Source organism: Pseudochaenichthys georgianus, chromosome 9, assembly GCF_902827115.2.
Source record: "Pseudochaenichthys georgianus chromosome 9, fPseGeo1.2, whole genome shotgun sequence".
Lineage (NCBI taxonomy): Eukaryota > Metazoa > Chordata > Actinopteri > Perciformes > Channichthyidae > Pseudochaenichthys > Pseudochaenichthys georgianus.
Window position 1 is genome coordinate 42,195,721 of NC_047511.1, and position 21,822 is coordinate 42,217,542.

Sequence of the window (21,822 nt, forward strand, 5' to 3'; positions counted from 1 at the left end):
CGACCGATGTGAATGGGAAAGAAAATGGAGATCCGAGAACCATAATCGGCGGCTTGTCCTTTGGCCCAGAGCCGTAATCTCGTTCGCTAAAACCATGGAACAAAAACCTCCGTAAGGAAAAGCAGACCCCATTTCCAGACGACATACACACGCGTAAACATAACATCGCTGTTTTCCTTTCGCTCCTTTTCCCCGTTGATGGTGTCGTGAGTTGTGCATTCGCTTGGCAGTCGATGGTTCGCCTCTTAGCACCGGAACATTCTGTCATAGCCCACATTGCCAACAGTGGGCTTTTTTGTGGATAAACAAAACACACAGTTATATGTAGCATCATCTAATGCAGTGGTGCTGAAGGGCGTGCACACACACACACACACACACACACACACACACACACACACACACACACACACACACACACACACACACACACACACACACACACACACACACACACACACACACACACACACACACACACACAGAGGTTTTCTCATTGGTTTTCTCTGCTGCACCGTGCTGTTTCCTAGGCTGCCGCTACTGGCGACTCTCCCCCACAGCTCTCTGTTTCTGCTCACTGCACACTCCCCCATTGCATCGTACGTGCCCACTGCGGCTCAGATAATGGCCTCTCGCTCTGCACACACTGGAGAGAGAGAGAGAGAGAGAGAGAGAGAGGAGATGGAGGGAGAGGCTGCGCGAGAGGGAGGGGAATGGAGAGAGAGAGAGAGAGGGGAGATGGAGGGAGAGGCTGCGCGAGAGGGAGGGGAATGGAGAGAGAGAGAGAGGGGGAAGGTGGGGGCTGCGAAGAGAAGCCGACTGCATGTGTAGCCGAGAGAAAGAAAGAGGATATTGAAAAAGGGAAGGGAGGAGCAGACAAGAGATAATGAGAAAGGAAAAAGGAGAGAACAGAAAGCGTCGGCCATAAGAAGAGGCACGAGAGAAATTAGAAATGTGTGTGTAGCCGTGTTTGGGGGAGGTTTGTTGCGTGTGTGTGTGTGTGTGAGAGAGGCTTGCTGTGTGTGAATGCATGCATGTGTATTTCGGCGCTCGCTCTGCCTGTGCAGACTGCAAGAGATAAAAACGGAATACAACCCATCGGGCTCGGACTGATCGTGGGCTGCTGGGAACCTCTCATGCTCCTCGTAGCGTCTGCTTTCCCCTTCTGGACGGCTAAGACCACGTAAGTATGCGGCGCCGCTGCTCGGGCTCTACGCCGGCTTCATATTGTCTCTGCTTCATGTTCCTGCTCGGCACGGCAGCAAAGGAAGGGGTGGGGGGGGAAGGAGGAGGACAAGAGGCAGGATTGAGGGGGGGCTGTTGTGTATCTGGGATTTAGGTTCAGCTGTCTGCTCACGAGCTGCACTTCACCCACTCGGCAGCACCATTAGTGCTACGGAGTGGCTTTGTTTCCTGCACCTAGTCGGTGTTGTTGTCAGGGGGACACAGCCCTCGCAGAGCTGCAAAAGCTTGTCTTGTGAAATCAGACTTCCACGTCTGATCTGGTTAGCTGTGTTGATGTCTTCAGAGACGCTTTAAAGAGTGTGTCAGGAGAGAAGACAGACACACTCTTGGCAGGCGCTCTCACGGTGTAAATATTTGTCAAAGTGTCACGTGGTCTGTCCAGCCAGAGATACCCGCATAGGTGTAAGTGCTGCAGGTGTCAAGTGCCGCCTTCGTTCCCAGGTTGGCGAGCTCAAGGTTAATCAGGGCTGCGATCATAAGAGGACTCGGAGAAGTGTCGCCGTGCAGGGTTTATTATCTGCACACCGGAGTGAAGTCCATTGGAGTGCAGCCCGCGGCGCTTTAAACTCACGTGACTGTGTGTGTGTGTGTGTGGCGGGGGTTTGTCTCTGTGACTGTGTGTACAAGGGGAAAGAGATGGCTTGGTTGGGGGGGGTGCAGTGTTGCAGTCACTGTGTTTCAACACACTGCAGTTCCCATAACTGCCGTGCATGCACCCCCCCCCCCCCCCCCCCCTCTTCTTCGTCTTCCTCTTTCCCGTGCGATGCAGACGTGGGGCCTCTCACGTATTGCATGCCGGCTGTTCACTGCTATCCCCGACAACCCCCTCCCCTCACACCTCTTTCCAATACCCCCCCCCCCCCCCCCATGGACCCCCAACAGACACCCGGCGCAGAAGGTGGATTCAAAAGGCCTGAGCATACTGCCCGTCCAGTAATTAGCCACTTGCAAAGGCTCATTTTAATAATATTCAAATGATGAGGAAGCTACACGTCAGGCTTACTCCTGCTGTCGAACGCTGATGGATGGACGCACAGCAGCCATGTTCTTTGTTTTTTACATCTTCTGGATCTGGAACTAGTTCACATGTATGTTGAGGAATCAGATAGCCTGCTATGGATTTGTGTGTAAGTGTACGTTGTTGTGTCTTCTTAAAGTGCAGGGTTTGATGCATGGAAGTGTCCTTTATAGTGAAGGCTACTATACAATGTGAAGAATACATAAGGTGCATGTTTAGATTTGTAATACAGTTTGTTATTTCTCAATCATCCAATTTATCCATAAAATGGCCAAAAATGGCATTCAGTGTTTAGCAAATGTCTCGTTTAGTCCACAACTCATATATGTATACATCTTACTTTCCTAGAGGAGTGACGAAACCATAACATGTTCACATTTATGAAGCTTGATAATATGTCTGTAAAATGGTCATCAATGTTTCCAAAAGCCCAAGATAAAGTCCTTCATTTTCTCGTTTAGTCCACACCTTAAAATCATTCATTTTACGGACATTGAGAAGTAAAGAAATCACATTTTAATTTAATATCTCACATTGTAACAAATCATCTTCGCAGCTTTTGGGCTAACACCAAAAAGCTATTTCTTTAGTGAGTCTGCCATTGATTATGTGCTGTTCAGCCACGACATGAACTCTGTCAATGATCCCTCAGACTGCCCTTGGTCCATCTGTTTGCTGGTACTCTCTTGAGTTATTTGAGGACAATCTACGAGGGGTTAACCTGGGGTGAATGCTGTTTGCACGTAGTATTTCAAGATTCATCAATGGATCACCAGAGGCGGCTTTAAATCATATATCAAGATATTTCAGATCAGTAGCCTTCCAAACAGACAATGTAAAATGATATCGATGAGATCTCACCCCCACCCCCTGAGCAAAAGAACAGAGTGCTTTTGAAAAAAGTCCAATTGGTGTGTTTGCAGTTTTTGGAGAAACTAGTGGTTCCTGACCCAATCCTGACTCAGAGAGGAAGTGAGAAATGTGGCTGCAGCGATCAGCTCTTGATACGTGCAACAAAACATCCGACAAGGTCTTTAAACCTTGAGGAATGAAGAAGCAATGTGTCCCCGATGTGTGACTCACAGCCAGCATGTCTATGAAATACTTTGAAGTAATGCATGGTGGGCTGTCGCAGGTGGTTAAAGACAGATCATTGCTTCTGTTTGTCTTTATAAATCACCGGTGCTCTAACGGGTATATTCCCTTTGAGAATCAGAGTCTCTTTTATACGGCAGGGGCAACGATGGAACCGTTTACAAGTGTTTACATGACAGGGAGGTACATGGGCCAAACTCCAAAGCACAGCTGTTTGACTTAAAAAACATACACTTATTCCAGATTACACATGTTACTGATGCAAAGTGCATTAGATGATGATTATAGAAGCAAAAAGAATCGTTAACTTTACTGATAAATGATATTATCGATGTTTCACTGACATAACGAGACATTTGAAGACATCACCGTGGGCAACGAGACACTTGGAAGGAGCTTTTATTTGTACTATTTGTTTTGCCAAATCTTGCCCTTTTTTGTATCATCGCTTAAAAGTCGGGACATCCCATCGGGTGTCTTGGTTTGCACATTTCACTCTTCAACGGTCCCACACATGTTGGGGTCGTTTGACTTGATGGAAAGGCACGCCATTCCCTTCACTTTTCTCACTGCATCGATTTCTCATGATGTGGCGGTCTCTCAACAGAAGCGTGATGGTATTCAACCACGTGGAGAAGTATTTTACACAGTAGCCACATGTTCCATTAGCCATGCAAACATGCAGTATACGTCCATGACCTTTAACACTAGACAGGCCTTTCTGTCTGCATACACATACATGTACAACGTCAATTCTGCCCAACTGCAATTGTACTCCCTACAACTTGGTAGCATTCAGTTGTAAATTCATCTTGTGTGTGTTCTTGTCATGTTTGAGAGCATTGCATGTGCAGAGCCACAATCTTCAATGAATACTGTTTTGAACGTTAAAGCCTCAATGTTCAAATGCCAACAAAGAATTTGAGTATTTGTAGCTCTCCAGCTCTTTGGCTGTGGTTTTACCAGCCAGGGCCGAAAGGGGGTTTTCTTCTATCTTAGCATGACATACTGATCTTCAGATATTTGGTTGATTCTGTGTTTGCCATTTAAGGTCTTGTTTTAGAAGAACATGTCTTGGGTTGAGGATATAGTCACTCAAGCGAATGGAAGTTGCGCTGCACACGTTCAGACTCTGAGTTGAGCTGACACATGTTTTTCAGAGACTTAAAAGAGTCCATCGTGAACAATATAAATCAACACAAAATTCCACAAGGCCGATGAAAGCAGAATCACAGATACAAGCATTGCATTACAAACACATGTTGTTATCAAGTGCAGTACATTTATTTTTGTGTGGGACATTTCTTAAATATCTTTATTCGTTTCTTTCAAAGTGCATTACCCTTTTTTAATGTACTAAGAACTTTGTAGTTTTTAATGTAAGTAGAATATTTTGGACCTCAAAGTCAATTTGTGTTTTGTATATTTGGTATTTGTCTCTCCTCTGCCACTCACACCGAGGGTGACATGCTTTAGAGCCAACTGCCTGCTTTGCATAGCCCAACTGATCTGGAGCACAGTGTCCTTTCATAAACAACAGTAACACCGTGCCTCACGACCGGTGGCTCGCTCGACAAAACACTCGCCTGTTATGAAAACAGTCACTGGAGCAAGAGCTAATGGAGCTTTCCTTTCCTGACATGACCCTGCAGCGCCGTATGTTCCGTGTGAAGTGGGAGGGAAACCCTGGGTGAGAGCTGAAAGAGGAAAAGGGAATGGAGTCTGTTATTAAAAATACAAATTCATCTGGTGATTTCCCTAAATCATGCCTCGTGTACAAAGTGTACTGTCTTACAAGTGTCCCTGGGTTGTTATGATCTCACTAACCTCAGTCCTTGTTTGTATTGCAGACTGTTCGCAAAGTCACTTCAGTGGATGGCCCCAGAAGTGGAGGCCAGATGGAAATTGGGTCACATGACCGCCTCCAGGAAGGCGCGCTGAGCCTGGAACTGGCCAATGGGGTGAATCGCTTCCCCAATGATGAAGCCTCGTCTATGGAAACAGATCAGCAGCGGGCAGGGAGTGTGCCTCCGAGGCAGTGCTGGGTGTCAGGACATGGGAAGGTCAGTGACACCCAACAACAATGTTGGAACGGCAGCAGCGGTCCCACCCCTGGAGAACCTGTCCACCACGCAAACATGGAGGACGCCCACAACCTGGTGGCTTTCTCTGCTATCGCCGGCTCCCTGCCTCCTTCCTCCTCCTCCTCCTGCCCCGCGCAGCCCAACACAGGCCAGCTCTATGAGAAGTTCACCAAAGAGGTGGGCGCTGATGGAGTTCAGGCCAAACCTGAGGGAAGCTGCCAAACTCCAGAAGACTTGAACACTCTCCAGTCGGCACTGAGCCAAGCTAAGCATGGACACAAGCCCCCCAACTGCAACTGTGATGGGCCTGACTGCCCAGACTACCTCGAGTGGCTGGAGAAGAAGGTTAAGTTGGCCAACAGTGGGGATCAAGGTGGCTGCAAGACGGCGGATGCTCCCCCACACGTACACCCTCATCTGCAGCATCGCCCTCAGCCCTACCCCGAGGTGAATGGTGGCCACCGTCTGTCTTCTCCCTACCCCCAGCAGCAGGGACCTCAAGGCCCTCACTCAGTCCATATGCCCTGCCCCAGACCCCCAATTCCCTGCTCTCCCCAGGTGCTCTCCATAGCCAAGGAAAAGAACGTCAGTCTTCAGACAGCCATCGCAATCGAAGCTCTGACGCAGTTATCTGGTACTGGTCCACAAGCTGCCGGCTCTCCCTACAACAGTAACCTCCATCACCACCAACATACCCACAACCTCCAGTCTCAACCCCCCAATGGCACGAGCGTGATCCCGTCCTCTCCCGGCCCCCAATCATCCTCCTCACGCTCTCAATCCGTCCCTCCAGGACTACACAACATCCAGCAGGCCCCGGGGTCCTGCGAGCACCACAGGCCCCCTTCCCAGGGCCAGCCACCCGATGCTTCCCCTCTCCCCTCCTCTACCTCTCCTTTCCCAGGCCAGGGAAAACATCCAGGCTTCAGCCCTAACCCCCAGCAGTGGCAGCAGGGTGCAGGTCGAGGCTCTGAACAGAGGAACCCGTGGATGTGTGTTAAGTCTGAGCCCCAGTCTCACTACGCCGCCGCGCCTCACAGCAGCTCAGACCCCATGTCAGAGCTCAAACAGCTGCTCGGTGACACCAGCAGCAAGTTTAGCCATTTCAAGCTTCCAGTCCCGGAGCAGCTGAAACAGAATGGCGGTGTCCAGGTCCAGGACAACCCAGTATTGGCCAGGATAAAGCAAGAACCGGACTCTGGTGAGCACTACCATCACACTGCCTCCATGGGGCATTACGGCATGGCTAATGGTCAGCAGCTGGGTCAGCACTACCCTGGCGGTCCTCTATCTCCTGGCCAGGCAGCCATCCGCCACTCCACTCAGGCAGCTCTGCAACAGCACCTTCACTACAAGAGGAACCTCTTCTCTAACCACTCCCCTGTCTTTGGAGCACCAGGCCCCCGTGCACCTATGGCTTGTCAAAACTTGAAAAGATGGTGGCCACAGATTGAGGCCGAGGGGTTGCCACATCTGCCCATCAAACAGGAACCCAAGGAACCCAAGAGGAGAAAAAGCAGCCACGGTTCTCCTGTTGTTAAAGCTACGAGCGGGATGCTTGCAGTGCCTCCTCTGCCCAAACCCAAGCCGATAGTCATCAAGAAGACCAAGCAGAAAGCCTCCCTGCCAACCTTCCTGCCTCAGAATCAGATCACCGTACAAAAACCATCAGTCCTCGCGATGGACAGAGCCGCAGCCCTGGCCGGCCTGCTCCCCTCTCTCCCCATCCACAGTAACTCCACTCAGGCTGCTGCTGCTGCAGGCCTCCCTGCCCCAGCCCAATCTCAGGTATCCATGTCCAGCTCCTCAATGACTCCCTCTTCCACTGTTTCCGCTTTGTCTGAAAACACTCCGGTCCTCATGGGCCACATTCTCCCACCTGTGGCCCTGTTTCCTAAATCAGATGGAGTGGGCATCTTGGCCTCCAGTAACACCAGCACCACCACACCTGTGACCTCCACGTCTCCATCCGGCACTTCACAATTACCGAGTGTCATGAACATAGACCCCAAGTATGAAGAACTGATCCGGCAGTTTGAGGCTGAATTCGGGGACTCGGCCTCGGACGCACCTGCCACTCAGTCCCTGGAGATGTCTACAGACCCTCAGCCGCCGAACCGGTCCCAGACAAGTTCTCAGGACCTCAGTCCCACATCAGCGACTCCCTTGATTCACACCTCTCAAACCAGCTCCACACCTCATCCAGACGATCGGGAGATGGACGTCAACAAGTCAGGGACCCAAAGTGAAGCAGCCATGAATAAGACACCGACAGAAAGCCCTATGGTGGATAAAAATCAGCAGCAGGAGGCCAGGAGACTTGAGGATATGTTCAGCATGCCGTGTTCTTCGCTGCCCAAGCGTATGAAGATCGAATCCTCTGGGGATATAACAGTACTTTCCACCACATGCTACTCTGAGGAGGACACGCCAACTAAGGACGGACTGCCCTCCTCTCCGTCTCTCAGAGGATTCCTAGAGTCTCCTCTGCGGTACCTGGACACCCCAACCAAGACCTTGCTGGATACTCCTTCCAAGGATCTACAGGCAGAGTTCCCCGTCTGCACTTGTGTCGGTAAGTCAGTGTGTTGAGAGCCCTTTTAGGATAAATATAGTATCAATCTTACACATTTCACACAGTGTCAAACGCTTCGACTCATATCTAAGTGGAGATAAGTTGATGTCTGTTGGAACAGTATGCATACTCTGCAGGGAGGACTCTTGGGAATCTAAATCTGGATATCTTGCAGCTTAACATGAATGCACCTGTCACTACTAGGTCAATTATTACAGTCCCTCTCTGTGTGGATGCCTGTTGAGTGATTCTGGGAATGTGTGTGTTGCCGGGGGGTGTGACCGTGACCATAGAGACTGCGACAGTGTGAGGCACTAAAGGCAGTGGGTGGGAACAATAGCAGTGGTGGCAGAAGGAGCCTTTTGTGTGGGTTTGGGTCTGGCAGGCAAGCAGAACAGAGCCTTTGTTGGACAGAAAGGCTTCAGTTTGGGTCGTACCCTGCTCAGGTGAACAGAGTAGGTGGTCCTACAGTAGAAGGCTGTGAAACACGTAGAGATCATGTCCTAGATTCCATATTTAGAATAGGATAACAGTAAGATAAAGGCAGAATGAGGCTTCAATACACCCACATCATTACAGGGTAAAGGCTGAGTCCTGTCATTCATGAGGGAGGAACTAAACCAGTATATCACCTGCGTTGACTGAGGTTAGCACCCATTAACTTGTTGCAATTATATAATCAGACAACGTCCGTTAAAAACATCATAACACACATAATGAGAGACGTTCTGCAGTAAGGCGTTTCCCTGACGACAGGTGTCTTACTTTGATGTAGTTGACGGAGCGCTTTTACTTTACACTTAATTCCGCTTCACTCTTTAACTAAACAACCGCGGAGGTCTTGAAAGACTCTTTCGCTAAAGATTGGGAAGGCATGCGCGTTCTTGTGACTCGTAAATACTATGTTTTGGTGCGGACTGCGTTCCCACCAGCGATGAACCGCTCCAGAGTTTGTTTGTAGCCGTTATTTAACCAGGTGAAGCCCCTTGAGGTGACCTGCAGGACATTAGTTACACATGGAACATAACAACAACAGAACAACAATAAGGACGACATACAACATAATGTACAGTTTACAAACTCTATTCACAGTGACGGGTACCAGGAGTATCAAACCAGCCGAGTTTTAAATGATGCAGGGGAACCAAAGCGCTCAGTTTTAAACATGTTAGCAGACTGTTCCAAGTCAGTGGAGCTGCACATCTAAACGCTTTCTTCCCAGACAGTCCGAGCACTTGGCACATTTAATAAAACCACATCATGAGATCTCAGGCAATACGTACTTTCAATTCGTCGAGAGATCAGAGCAGATACCGGAGACCACCACCGTTTAGTTCACTTCAGAGGTCTGGACTATACGAGGCCGGTGTGAACGCGACCTTGCCGTCGAGCTGTAGGCCTTCAAAAGATTCATGATATACTTAATATATATTTAGATGTTATTCCATGATATGTTATTTAACTCAGTCCTCAACCCCAAATTGCTTCTATGGGCATCTCTATGGGATGTTGGTGAACGTAAGTGGCCTCGAATATGAATGACGTACCTCATGTAACCTTCACATACTGAAGATGCCCCACAGGGTGAAGGAAGAATCAAAACATCCGCTAACCAACTCTCACACGACGCCCGCTGTATACTCCAAGTCTCATGCATCCAGCTGGGCTCACGACTTCACCAACACATGACTTGCTGTTACACAGTCCCTCACCGCTCATCCGTACAGGCTCTGATCTGGGTTTGGATACTAAGTGTGTGTGTAGGGCAGTGGGCACACAGCTGGACGAACGAGCTGTGGGACTTTGTGTTCAACATGTCAATATAGTTTTGATTAAACTCTGGCCCTACAGTATGTACTTCAGTTCGCCACGACTTTGATACATCTCAATTATTTGATGCATGTGAACTGAAGGCATGCGAGGACTCAACGTTTTCTTAAAGCGTTCTTGGTAACTCAGGGTAGTTAATATACAAATGATTATTTTGGGTATAAAGTATTTCTTGATGTCTGTTAAATAGACCTTTAACTTTGAAGAGGGTGCGCAGCAGGAGCAGAGCAGCTGTGTGGTGTTCCTGAGCAGAAGTCTTCATAGTAAAGCTTGGTCACACACACACACACACACACACACACACACACACACACACACACACACACACACACACACACACACACACACACACACACACACACACACACACACACACACACACACACACACACACACACACACACACACACACACACACACACACACACACACACACACACACACACACACACACACACACACACACACACACACACACATCAGATTTCCAGGCTAGGATTTAGTGACTCCTCCACTTCCTGCCCTGAGCCACACCCTGCTGCCTCCTGCACCAACAGGGGAATGTGACCTCATATTGCTTCTGAGCCACACACACACACACACACACACACACACACACACACACACACACACACACACACACACACACACACACACACACACACACACGCACGCACGCACGCACGCACGCACGCACGCACGCACGCACACACACACACACACACACACACACACACACACACACTCCAGACAGTCAGCTGATAGTAAAGAGCATTTAGCTAATGCTGTTATCTAGAGAGTGTGTGATAAAGAAGTGCCGTGCACAGGAGCCAGAGCAGCACCGCTTTGGTTGACTTGCACAGATGGGACATTTGAATCCATTAGGAATGTGATGTAGGTAGTTCTGTGCCGATCAGCTGTGAGGTTATTAACCACAAACTGTGGACAATACATGTCCTTATCGACACTTTGTAGGTACAAGCTGTAAACATTCCTTGATTCCAGCGTATGACAGTTTACTGAATGTCTTTAGTTGTGGACAATCCAGAGACATTTTAGGATGTCATCTCAGGCTTTGGAAACACATCTTCTAAATGTTATGATGTTTTATAGACGATTGATCAATTGATCAACCAAATAAACTATTAGTTAGTTGTTGGCCTAAATGTAGTAAACATGCAGCTGCGTGGTGCCACACACAGAGAGGACGTGGGGTACAACCACAGAGGCATGTAGGACAACGGTCTAAAGCAGTCACACACACACACACACACACACACACACACACACACACACACACACACACACACACACACACACACACACACACACACACACACACACACACACACACACACACACACACACACACACACACACACACACACACACACACACACACACACACACACACACACACACACACACACACACACGATATAAACACAGATGTAGACAGCGCTCACCGACACACCCTCACTCCCTCACAACAACACTCACACAAACTGTCTCATTCCTCACTACCTCAAAAAGCTTCTGCTTTACAAAGTGTCTACACACACACACACACACACACACACACACACACACACACACACACACACACACACACACACACACACACACACACACACACACACACACACACACACACACACACACACACACACACACACACACACACACACACACACACACACACACACACCACACCACACACACCCTGCAGTCTGTGTGTTCATGTGTGTATGTGTGTGAACTGGATGTTGCAATCGGTTGCACGTTCTCACGCTTCTCAAAGACGATGTATCTTCAGCTTCAAAGAGGATGTCTAAAAATAAATCGCAAAAGCCTTTTCTGTCGAACACCAGCTGAGATTTGCTTATATGCAGACACACTATATTCTTGGTTAAAGTCAAAGTACTTTACTGATACATATGAACTCTATCCAGGCACTAGTAAATACAGATTTGAGGCGTATCTTATTGCGATCTGTCGAATATAGTGAATTATTGTGTTGATTTATGTGTTTCTTCGGTCCAACTGTCTGCAGCCTTCTCACCCTGCACTGTCCCTGTTTCTAGAACAAATCCTGGAGAAAGATGAAGGGCCGTACTACAACCACCTGGGGTCTGGACCGACTGTAGCTTCAATACGAGATCTGATGGAGAGAAGGTGAGTCCTTCCCTCTCCTCTGTTTATCTTCCTCCCACATGCTCCTCCTCCTCCTCCTCCTCCTCCTCCTCCTCCTCCTCCTCCTCCTCCTCCTCCTCCTCACATTTTGTCCTCAGGGGATCCATGACCCAGAATCCAGCAGGAGAAACAGGAAACATCAGCACAAATATCACAAGCAAGGAAAGCAGCAGATGACGATGAGAGGAATCCAATCAGAGAGAACGAAGACGTCTGTCGTGTTTTTATTCTACTGTCTTTATTTATACCAGCTCTATAGTTATTACATTTCTACTACACTCTAATTTCATACTGCTCATAGTTTGTAAGCTGTTTTATATATATGTATTTGTCATTTATATTTATACTTATATTATAACATACATCCTTCATTTAATGTATGTGTTTTTATTTTGTATGTATTTATTATTTATTAATGTATTATAATATATATATATTTTTTAATTGTTCCAGTTTTATAAGAAATACAACTTTGTAACATATTGACATTTTAAAGGCAGAGTATTCAAACCCCGACTCAGTCATTCAAAATAAAAGTATCCCAAAAAATAAATACAAATATTTGTGATAGAAATGGAGCATTTCCTATTTAGGGTTTTGTTCAGTCTTTAATCTAAATTCAGACATTTGTTGTTTTTGATGCAAAGAATGTACACTCAAAGCAGATTAATCCAATAGTCCAGTTGAAGGTAAACATCTATGTTCAGCGTAGACCGTCAGGACGAGGTCGCGTTAACCGAATATCTTTTTTATAACAATGACGGAAAAATCTGAAAGCAGTCCGTCATTTTGACGGATTAGAACAAGCTCGGAACAGCGCCAACGCTTCCCCGCAGCGAGGCTCCGGTGTTATGCCGTGTTATGCCGTGTTATGCCGTGTTATGCCGTGTTATGCCGTGTTATGCCGTGGTATGCCGTGTTATGCCGTGTTATGCCGTGTTATGCCGTGTTATGCCGTGTTATGCATGCCCGCCAAAAAGGAAATGATACCGTTTCCAAACCGAACAAATCATTGAAATGTTGGTGGGCATGCATAACACGGCGCTAACAGTTCACGAGTGTGCGCCCCGCCCCCCGGTTGACAGTTCACGAGCGCGCTCAGAGTTGCGTAAAGGCCGACGCCGGGTAATACTGGAATTTTACGATCCTGGAATTTTACAACCTGTGGTCAGGACTCTAATTGAATCGATGTCACATACGCAACACGATCTGCACAGCTCTCCAAACCAATACATCCAATGAGCTGTTGTCCCTTTATACTCTGAGCATCTGCAGACTTGGTGGCAGAGAGACAGATTGAGATTAGCGGCTTGATCTTCATCCAGTAGGATTAGTATTTATTTAATTTAGGGGGAGAAACCAGAGAGCTCCCGGCTGGTCATTTTAATAACCAGAGTGCGTTCTGGATTAATCACTGGATTAACCACAGCATCAGTGCTTGATCTTACTGAATGAATGTTTTATATTTCATACCTTGGTTCAAGTCCTATTTCACGTCCATTTGTTCATCAATTACTCACCCTGCTTTGCTTTTGATCTCATGGCTCTGCTGCGGTCATTAAGGAGAACAAGTCTAAATGAATAATTGCAAACTATATCAAAACATCCTTTTAGAAACTCCCCCACGACTCGTGCAGCATAATCTCATTCATCCGCTCACTGCTTGGCAAACAAATGACTTTTCCAAACCCTTCAGTTTAAGCAGTCTTAACACAGGCAGCCATCTGCACGGCCAACGTGTTTTAAACATCAAACTATCAAGTGTTTGGGAAAAAGTCATGGTTTTTTTCCTGCGAGTTTTGAAACGACAATTACTTCAAGTTACTTATTTTTCAGTTTTTGATTCTTCATTGTCTCCGTGAACACAGGGCGAAACATGTATATATCATGATTACTTTGTGGGTGAAATACTCCATTTAGTTTAGTCAATTTATTGAACATGTCAGAAACAAAACAAATATATAACAATAATATATATATATTCTCCTTTTTTTTTTTTTTTCACTCAGATTAATAATTATAACAAAGTACCAAAAAATAAAATAATAACAAACAAAAAAAAATAAAAAAAAATATCAATAATAATAATTTTCAGACCATTAACCCTTCATAGCCCGACAGTGAACATATAGTGCCTTAAAAGAATAGTTGTTTTTTATTTTTGAGAACCAAATATAGTGATTTCACCACGAAAATGTACTTACAGAAGTAATACTCATTCATTGATACCACACTTAATGAACTTAGGCTTAGTGCTTTTAAATACAATAGACGTAACCTTTTAGACTTTAATGAAGTGGGTGTTTCAAATTGAGAATCCTTGTAACCTAACTTTATCTTACCATGAAAGCATGCAATAAATAAAAAGTCTTCCCTAAACTTTATGAATTATTATGTTATTTGAAACCCTAAAATACAGAAACAGCTTGTTCTAAAAGTGACTTCCTTTAGCTAAAGGATGCCACATTGTGTTGAGCTTCATGTCAACAGGAGTGATCGTTGAACTGAATCCACATTTGGCTGCTATTCACTGAGAGGACCGCTGAGTCATTACAGAGAGGGAGAGGGGGGGAGAAACCCCACTCTCAGTTGTTGGAGAGATGACACAAGACGTTCAGGCCACAATGTCCCCAGCTGACCTTTGACCCCCCCCAGCAACCCCCTCTCTGAGCCACCTCGGGGTGCGTCCCATTCAGCTGCAGCCCCCGGTGCTCACTGTCACATCAGATCAGGGTTTCACAATGGCAGGTATCAAGCATGCAGGAGACTCGATCTGAGCCGTGTGCAAAACTCTGACTACTTCTGACCCCCCCCCCCAAAACCCAATGTAACCTCTAACCTCAACACCCCCGCACTCTAACAGCAGGCCGCGAGAAATACACACATGCACCATCGGGAATAATAGTAAAGTAGCTTTAAATCAAGAAAAATGTTTGTTCCCTCTCACTTGGAAGGCAAGTTTATTTATTTAGCAGCTATTTTCTTTTTTTTTCTTGAGTCAGGCACAATGAGTTTACATTTATACAGTCAATATTTTTATTTATTTTTCCCCTTTCCCTCCCTCCCGGTCCTAGCTAGTAAAATAAATAACTAACTAAATAAATAAGATAGATACCTGTATAGGTAAAAGTAAAGTAATATAGAAGATAATATTAAAAGAAAATGTATAGATAAGGGAATAAAGAATAGTAACAGTAATACTTGTACCCATATACTCATATGTATACCCACATGTACACATGCACATACATACACGTACCTACCTACATACATACATGTATACAAAGACAGAACAAATAAATAAAAATAAATAAATAAAAAATTAATATAAAAAGAGACACAAGAAAAAACAAAGAAAAAAGGCACAAAGAGATTTACAAAAATGAAAAACATTAAGAAATAGTGAAGCAGAAACACGTTATCAAATGTCATTTCAAAACAGTGACTGAAGCAGACAATAACATACACAACAAACAAGCTAATATCAAATTACACCGTGCAGTGGAAGATATGAATAGGACTTGTTTCGAGAGGTTTCATGTAGGAACTATTTTCTTTGTACCGAACTACACTCACGCAATCAAATCACCACTCGCGGACAATAATGCAAGATTATTTATGTTGTACATTTGTGTTTTCTCCAGAACATTATGCTTTCAAAAGGTCTTCCTGTTAACTGTAGTGTTGTCCATCGATGTAGATTGTGTTGTTGTGTGTTGCCAAGCTTTAGAGATATCTACTGCCTCTCAAATGCACTCAGCTGGTGTTGTTCAAAACACCAAAAACATACATTTTACAAACTCAAAAGCAATGTATCTTTCCAGAAATCATGACGTGTTACACAAGATTATCCACAGAGCTTGTTGTGATCAGTTTCATGTTGGAACTTGTTCTTGTTGTGTTCTGGTGCACCTACCCATAGACAAGAAGCTAACCTGAGATATCTCACGTTACAGCTGTCTCATCTTGCGCTGCGACACGCCTCTCATCCACGAGAAGCGGCATGCTCCTTCTGCACAGAGATGAGACAGAAGTCAAGTCACATTTATGTATGAGGCAACTTGCCATACAGACAGGAGCAAGTAGCCAACGTCACAAATAAAAAACACTTATAAACATTAACGCAATAGCTCAATTACTCAAATAAACAATCCAATCCACTTTATTTCTATAGCACAGTTTAAAAACAGAGGGTTTGCCAAAGTGCTTCACAATGAACATAACATTATAATAAAATATAATATTACACGAATAGATAAAAAGCACACATAAGAATAAATACAAGGCACATAAAGGCTAAGGACAGACAGTAAAGCATACAAATAGGTATGACACAGCTCAGACTGGTAAGCGAGGGAAAAGAGGTGGGTTTTTAGGCGGGACTTAAAAGCTTCAAGAGTGGGCGACAATTTAACATGAGGGGGCAGGTCGTTCCAGAGCCTGGGGGCTACCGATGAGAACGCTCGGTCTCCCAAACAACCCATCGGCCACATCAGCCTTCACATGCTAAGAATGAGAAGTCTGTTTTGACACCCAACTTAAAATAGTCCTGAGAGAAGGGGTTGCTTTTCAACAGTCTAGAAATCGGTTTTTTCTACATTCAAATTCTCACAACAACATCGGTGGATTATCCTGATCAGGTTTAACAGAAAGAGAAATAGCTTTTGAGATTTAAATGTATTTACTTTGGCAGTTTGAGAACCACAGTGCCCTCTCGTTAAAGTATATTGGAGGCAAGGCAGACATCTCTTCAGCCGAACTCACCCCAAAGCAATCGAGATGGATCAAAGCACTGAGGGCAAGGAGGGGAAATATGTTTTTTTTGGGGTGAACGGCCCCTTTAGATATTCTCTCCCCAATCAACGATTAGCTCAAGCAGGTGTTCACAGACCCTGACAAACAAAAGACGTGTAAATAGATGTTATGTGTGCACTAAAAAGCTCATGCATGCACACGTGGACACAAAGGGCGTCGGGTCGGGTCTCGTGGGTTCTGGTTCTCTGTGCCGTGTTGGTGTGAATCTCAGCAGAGCGTCGTGAACACACCCGTCTCTGTCAGGGCTGGCTTCCACACACTGAAATACACTCGTGAGGAGGTCGGTGATGACCAATAGGAATCATTCATATCCTTTAAAACGTGAATATGTCTCATATTGCAGCTGAGATGCACTGATTTACTTTTCTTGTCTGATTTTGTAAGAGTTTGACTGACACAAGATCTTGTCATGACTTTACTTCAAATGCTGGGTCATAATGAAGCATTCACAATCCCAAAACACGGAAGGTTTTGGTTTGTTGTCAAACCTTACTCTAAGGTTGCTGCTTCACCCTGAAATGTGGACTTGCACGTGTTACAAATTGCCTTTTTCACATTTCATTTTTTCTGGGGTTGGCTGTGATGTGCCACTGCGTCCACAATGTCAAACAAGAATGCGTTTAATATAACCTTCCTAAAAGGAAACATATACAGTATGACACAGTCAGTCTCGTCTGTAGCTGTTCCTGTTATCCAGTGCCAATATTTCACCTCTTTAATCTGAGCTGTCAACTTGTTGTGTTCATGTGGAGTACAAAACTGTTAAAACTGATATGCAGCATGTTTTTAAAGTTTTATTTGGTTGTGAGTGCATTCATGGAGCACAGATCCATATTGCTGGTTACTTGTTTTTCAGTATTTTTCAGTTTTCTTGTGTTTGAGTGCAAATTGGATTTGATGAAGTATTATTTTCCTCATCTTTAAACTGACACTTATAGTGAGCAATGTCTATTCCAGTTTAAGTCCAAAGTTATGTCTTTTAATGTCAAAAGATATTAAGTGTATATGATATACACACAGAGAAACAGCACATCTTCATGTATTTGAAATGAAAATATATGAAATATTTCCCCACGAGGGATTAATAAAAGTCCATCTTATTTCTTTAACAGATTATAAAAATAGTTGCAGCTGTGAATGAACTTTAATAACACTGAATGGTATTGTTGCTCTTGTGCAGGTACGGAGAGAAAGGAGATGCCATCCGGGTGGAGAAGGTGGTTTACACGGGCCGAGAGGGGAAGAGCTCACATGGATGTCCTATCGCTAAATGGGTAAGCAGCCTCACATCTAACATGGGTTTGAGGTTTTGAAAGAGATGATGAGGTTTCTGGGACGTTGGGATATGAAGCGTCCGTTTTGGGAGCCATAGTATTGTCTCTTCTTATTCCTTTGATTACATTTCCATTTTAAAATACTGGCCTTTTAACTCTCAAAAACACATTTGAGACAGTCTGTCAAAAACTCAGCCACATCCTGTTTTCAGGTGAGAGAACACTTTGTCCCACCTGACATAAATGGCAGCCAATCAACAACAGATTTATGCAGCAAGTGTGTGTGTGTGTGTGTGTGTGTGTGTGTGTGTGTGTGTGTGTGTGTGTGTGTGTGTGTGTGTGTGTGTGTGTGTGTGTGTGTGTGTGTGTGTGTGTATAATGAGACACCTAGACAGGTTTGTCACCCACAGTGAGTGGAGAAGCAGGAGGCCTCCCCCTCAGGTGTCACCCCTGACACCTCCTGCTAATGGCTTTATGGATTCAAAATAGCCATCCTGCTGAGTGTTGGCGTTGGAGACATAAAGAGGGGGGGTGTGGGGATAATACACCCCCCCTCTTTACACTTATTAACAGTCATTTCTCTTTCTTTGTATAAGCAACAATTGTAAAAAAAAAAAAACACAAATTAAAGGTGTGGTTTTTTGATTTTGGTTTGAGAAGCAGTCAAGTACGAGCAGAGGTATTTACTGCCGTGGACATGGCAGCTGCAAAAAGTATTTGAACCACCTAATTTAAAGGCCCACCTACAGAAATCCATATCAGTTGAAGAGTATGTTATATATAGAATACTTTCACAGCTTAACCTTGCTGCCAAAGAGCAACTGAAGCCATTATTGAAGCGCTTTTGAACGCTACCAGATTCAAACACAAACCATAGGAGTTGCTGTTCTCCCGCTGCCTCCATGTTTGAGTTAGTTTGTGTTATTTAATCACTTTGATGGATCTGAACCAACCGCTTAAAACAGGGGTGTCAAACTCAATTTCATCTCGGGCCACATCAGCATCACGGGCCGGTTTTATATACATACAAAAAATACATATATAAATATTTTATATATTTAAAAGAATGTATTATATTACATTATTGCCGTCTGCATTGGATTATTATCGGATAGGGTAATAACTTAATAACATGTCATGGTCCTTTCTACTGATCATAATTCCATTGTTGAGGGATAATGATATTATAATAGAAAAATACTGTGCAATTTTCCAAACTCACATTGTTTCGCATGCAGCATCTCTGTAAACTACGTGTATTCACTCTCTCCACTAAACGGCTCGTTGGAGCTCTTGCCCCCCTCCCTGTGAGCCCAGTGTGCTCCGATTGGCCAATCCACAGACTTCCTCACACACACGCAGCTCAGCTGATGTCTCCTCCGGGCTGCTGCTGATAACAGACAGTTGCGATCGCGGCGAAATTCTCTCTGCAGACCCATTCTCACAGCGTTTATCAACCTTTTTCTTCTCAATACCAAGCCACACTTATTGTTTTTACTTCGGCTGAGACTTTGTGTGTGCTCGGGGTGATTCACAACGTCCGATTGTTTCACGTTGTGAATCGCGCTGAGCTCCGTGGAGGTGTGATTTCCTTGTTTAGCGATACACAGCGAAACACAGCCAAACTCACCCAGAGAATTTCGCCGCGATCCCAACTGTCTGTTATCAGCAGCAGCCCGGAGGAGACATCAGCTGAGCTGCGTGTGTGTGTGAGGAAGTCCGTGGATTGGTCAATTTGGACCAATCAGCGGGGGCTTAACGTAACGGCTCCGCGGACTTAACGTAACGGCTCCACGGATTGGTCCATTTCGTTCCGGTTACAACATGACGTCCTGATGTACCCGGAAGAATCAAATGGATGATGACGTTTCACCAACGAGGCGTTTTGGGGAGTTCTTCTCTGTGTTAGAGTTGTACTCGCTACAGGGTGTACTTTGAGGGTTTTGACTCTGCACACCGTTTACATGCAGAAAAACCTTCATAACACACAAGGGGACGGGTAATAACCGGAAAAGCATGACATGTCACCTTTAAAAAGAAAAGCCAAATTCTGGAAAAAATTGAAAATAAAATAAGTGACATTTTGAAAAAAAAGTCAGATTCTGAGAAGAAAAGTCAAACTTCAGATGCATTGTGGGTAGTGCTGCGTACCTGGACTCACATTCAGGTTCAGGTCCGGACTCAAGTCCAGAGGTTCAGGTTCAGGTCCGGACTTATAAGTCCGGACCTGAACCCATGTCTTGTGTCAAGTTGTGTGAGTAACTAAAGTGAACTTATTGTGAGCTAATTATCAATTTAAATTAACAATAATCAACAATAATCAACTCAAATTCAAACTCATCAGGTTTATTGCGCTCCCATCTAACTTGTATCTACATTTCTCTACAAAGTACAAATGTAAAAAAACACTTTTTGCCACTTAGTCTACAAATGACTTATGACAGCAACTACAGTGAACTACTACAAAGTTCAAACATGTATTTCATTTACCAAACTAAAGTAACCAAACAGTCCCTGAGCTGACTGAGCCTAAATCCCTAAAGCTTTGCTGAAAGGTAGAGTAGACTATACGCATTACACTGTTACACACCTACTATACAGTATAGGCTACACTGTAGTGACTGTACAGTCAGAGTGTACTGTACTGTCTTTACTACAACTCTACATGTGTACATTATACAGTACATACTACATACATAGTGATGTACATACTGTTAGAAATTAAAATCAATGTTGATATGGCGTAATTTTGAATTAAATACACTATTTAATTTAAATCAGTTTTATTCTGAAAAAACCGGAAGTTCACTAACTATTAACTTAATACTTTTATTCTGAAAATTATTCACTTCCGGTTAGCATTAGCATGTGGCGAAATGCTACGTTTTCAAACCGTGAATCGAAGGTGAAATGACATGTGATGTTGTACACTGAGCACACTGGGATTAGCACTCATTTGTTAACGCTGAATAACGTTTATCAGGGAATGTTTAAATAACCACAGACACCAGAATATACGTAAGTGCTAGTTTTTTTGCGAGTCCAAGTACCGGTTCCTGACGTTCCGGTTTTAACCGGACTTGAACCGAAACTTTTTACAAGTCCAGTACCGGTTCCGCTGGCCGGTACGCAGCACTAATTGTGGGACATGTAGTTTATGGGCAACGTGCTTCTGTGAAGTAGCATGTAACCGTATAGTAAACATATTATATTGTTTAAAACAACAAATGCACACAGTTACACAAACTAACAAGACAAGCAACGCCCAGGTTCTGCAGAATACAAGTCTTATTTATTTTACTGAGTCTGCTGGTGGTGTTGGCGAGAGCATAGATCGCGGCTTGAGTCAGAAGAATAGACGTAATAACTGTCCGTATTTAATGTAAAGCAGTGACAATATTTCCATTTGCGCGTACATGAAAGCTGATTTGGATGTTCTGTTACGAGGGTCTTTTTCTAGGTGGCTTAAATACGTTATCCGTGCATTGATCAGCTTCCTCATTTATTACTCGTAAAGCGTCAGAAGCACATTTGGGACTGGGATCCGGTGACCACAGCCGGTCAGATTTCAGTAGAGGTGTCAGATAGCTTTTCAAAAAGCCGTGTGACATCACCTGTTTGTCATTGTGTCTTTCGAATGCATCGGACATTGAGTAATAATAACCACAACCACATGATCAGGTGAACTCCTCC

At 44.7% G+C, this 21,822-nt stretch overlaps 1 protein-coding gene across 4 annotated transcripts in view; it reads left to right on the forward strand.

Moving 5' to 3' along the window:
• Positions 1-21,822, forward strand: part of tet3 (tet methylcytosine dioxygenase 3) — a 52,913-nt gene that overhangs the window by 14,183 nt on the left and 16,908 nt on the right. For 2 of the 4 annotated variants that reach the window (XM_034090561.2, XM_034090559.1), the window contains 3 exons: positions 5,209-8,017; positions 11,932-12,022; positions 18,036-18,129. In XM_034090561.2, the coding sequence (XP_033946452.1) occupies positions 5,257-8,017; positions 11,932-12,022; positions 18,036-18,129 (2,946 nt within the window). In that variant the 5' untranslated portion in view covers positions 5,209-5,256. Of the gene's footprint in view, positions 1-796; positions 1,184-2,150; positions 2,373-5,208; positions 8,018-11,931; positions 12,023-18,035; positions 18,130-21,822 lie in introns of those variants that run through there. The other 2 variants (XM_034090558.1, XM_034090557.2) reach the window with 2 other exon arrangements.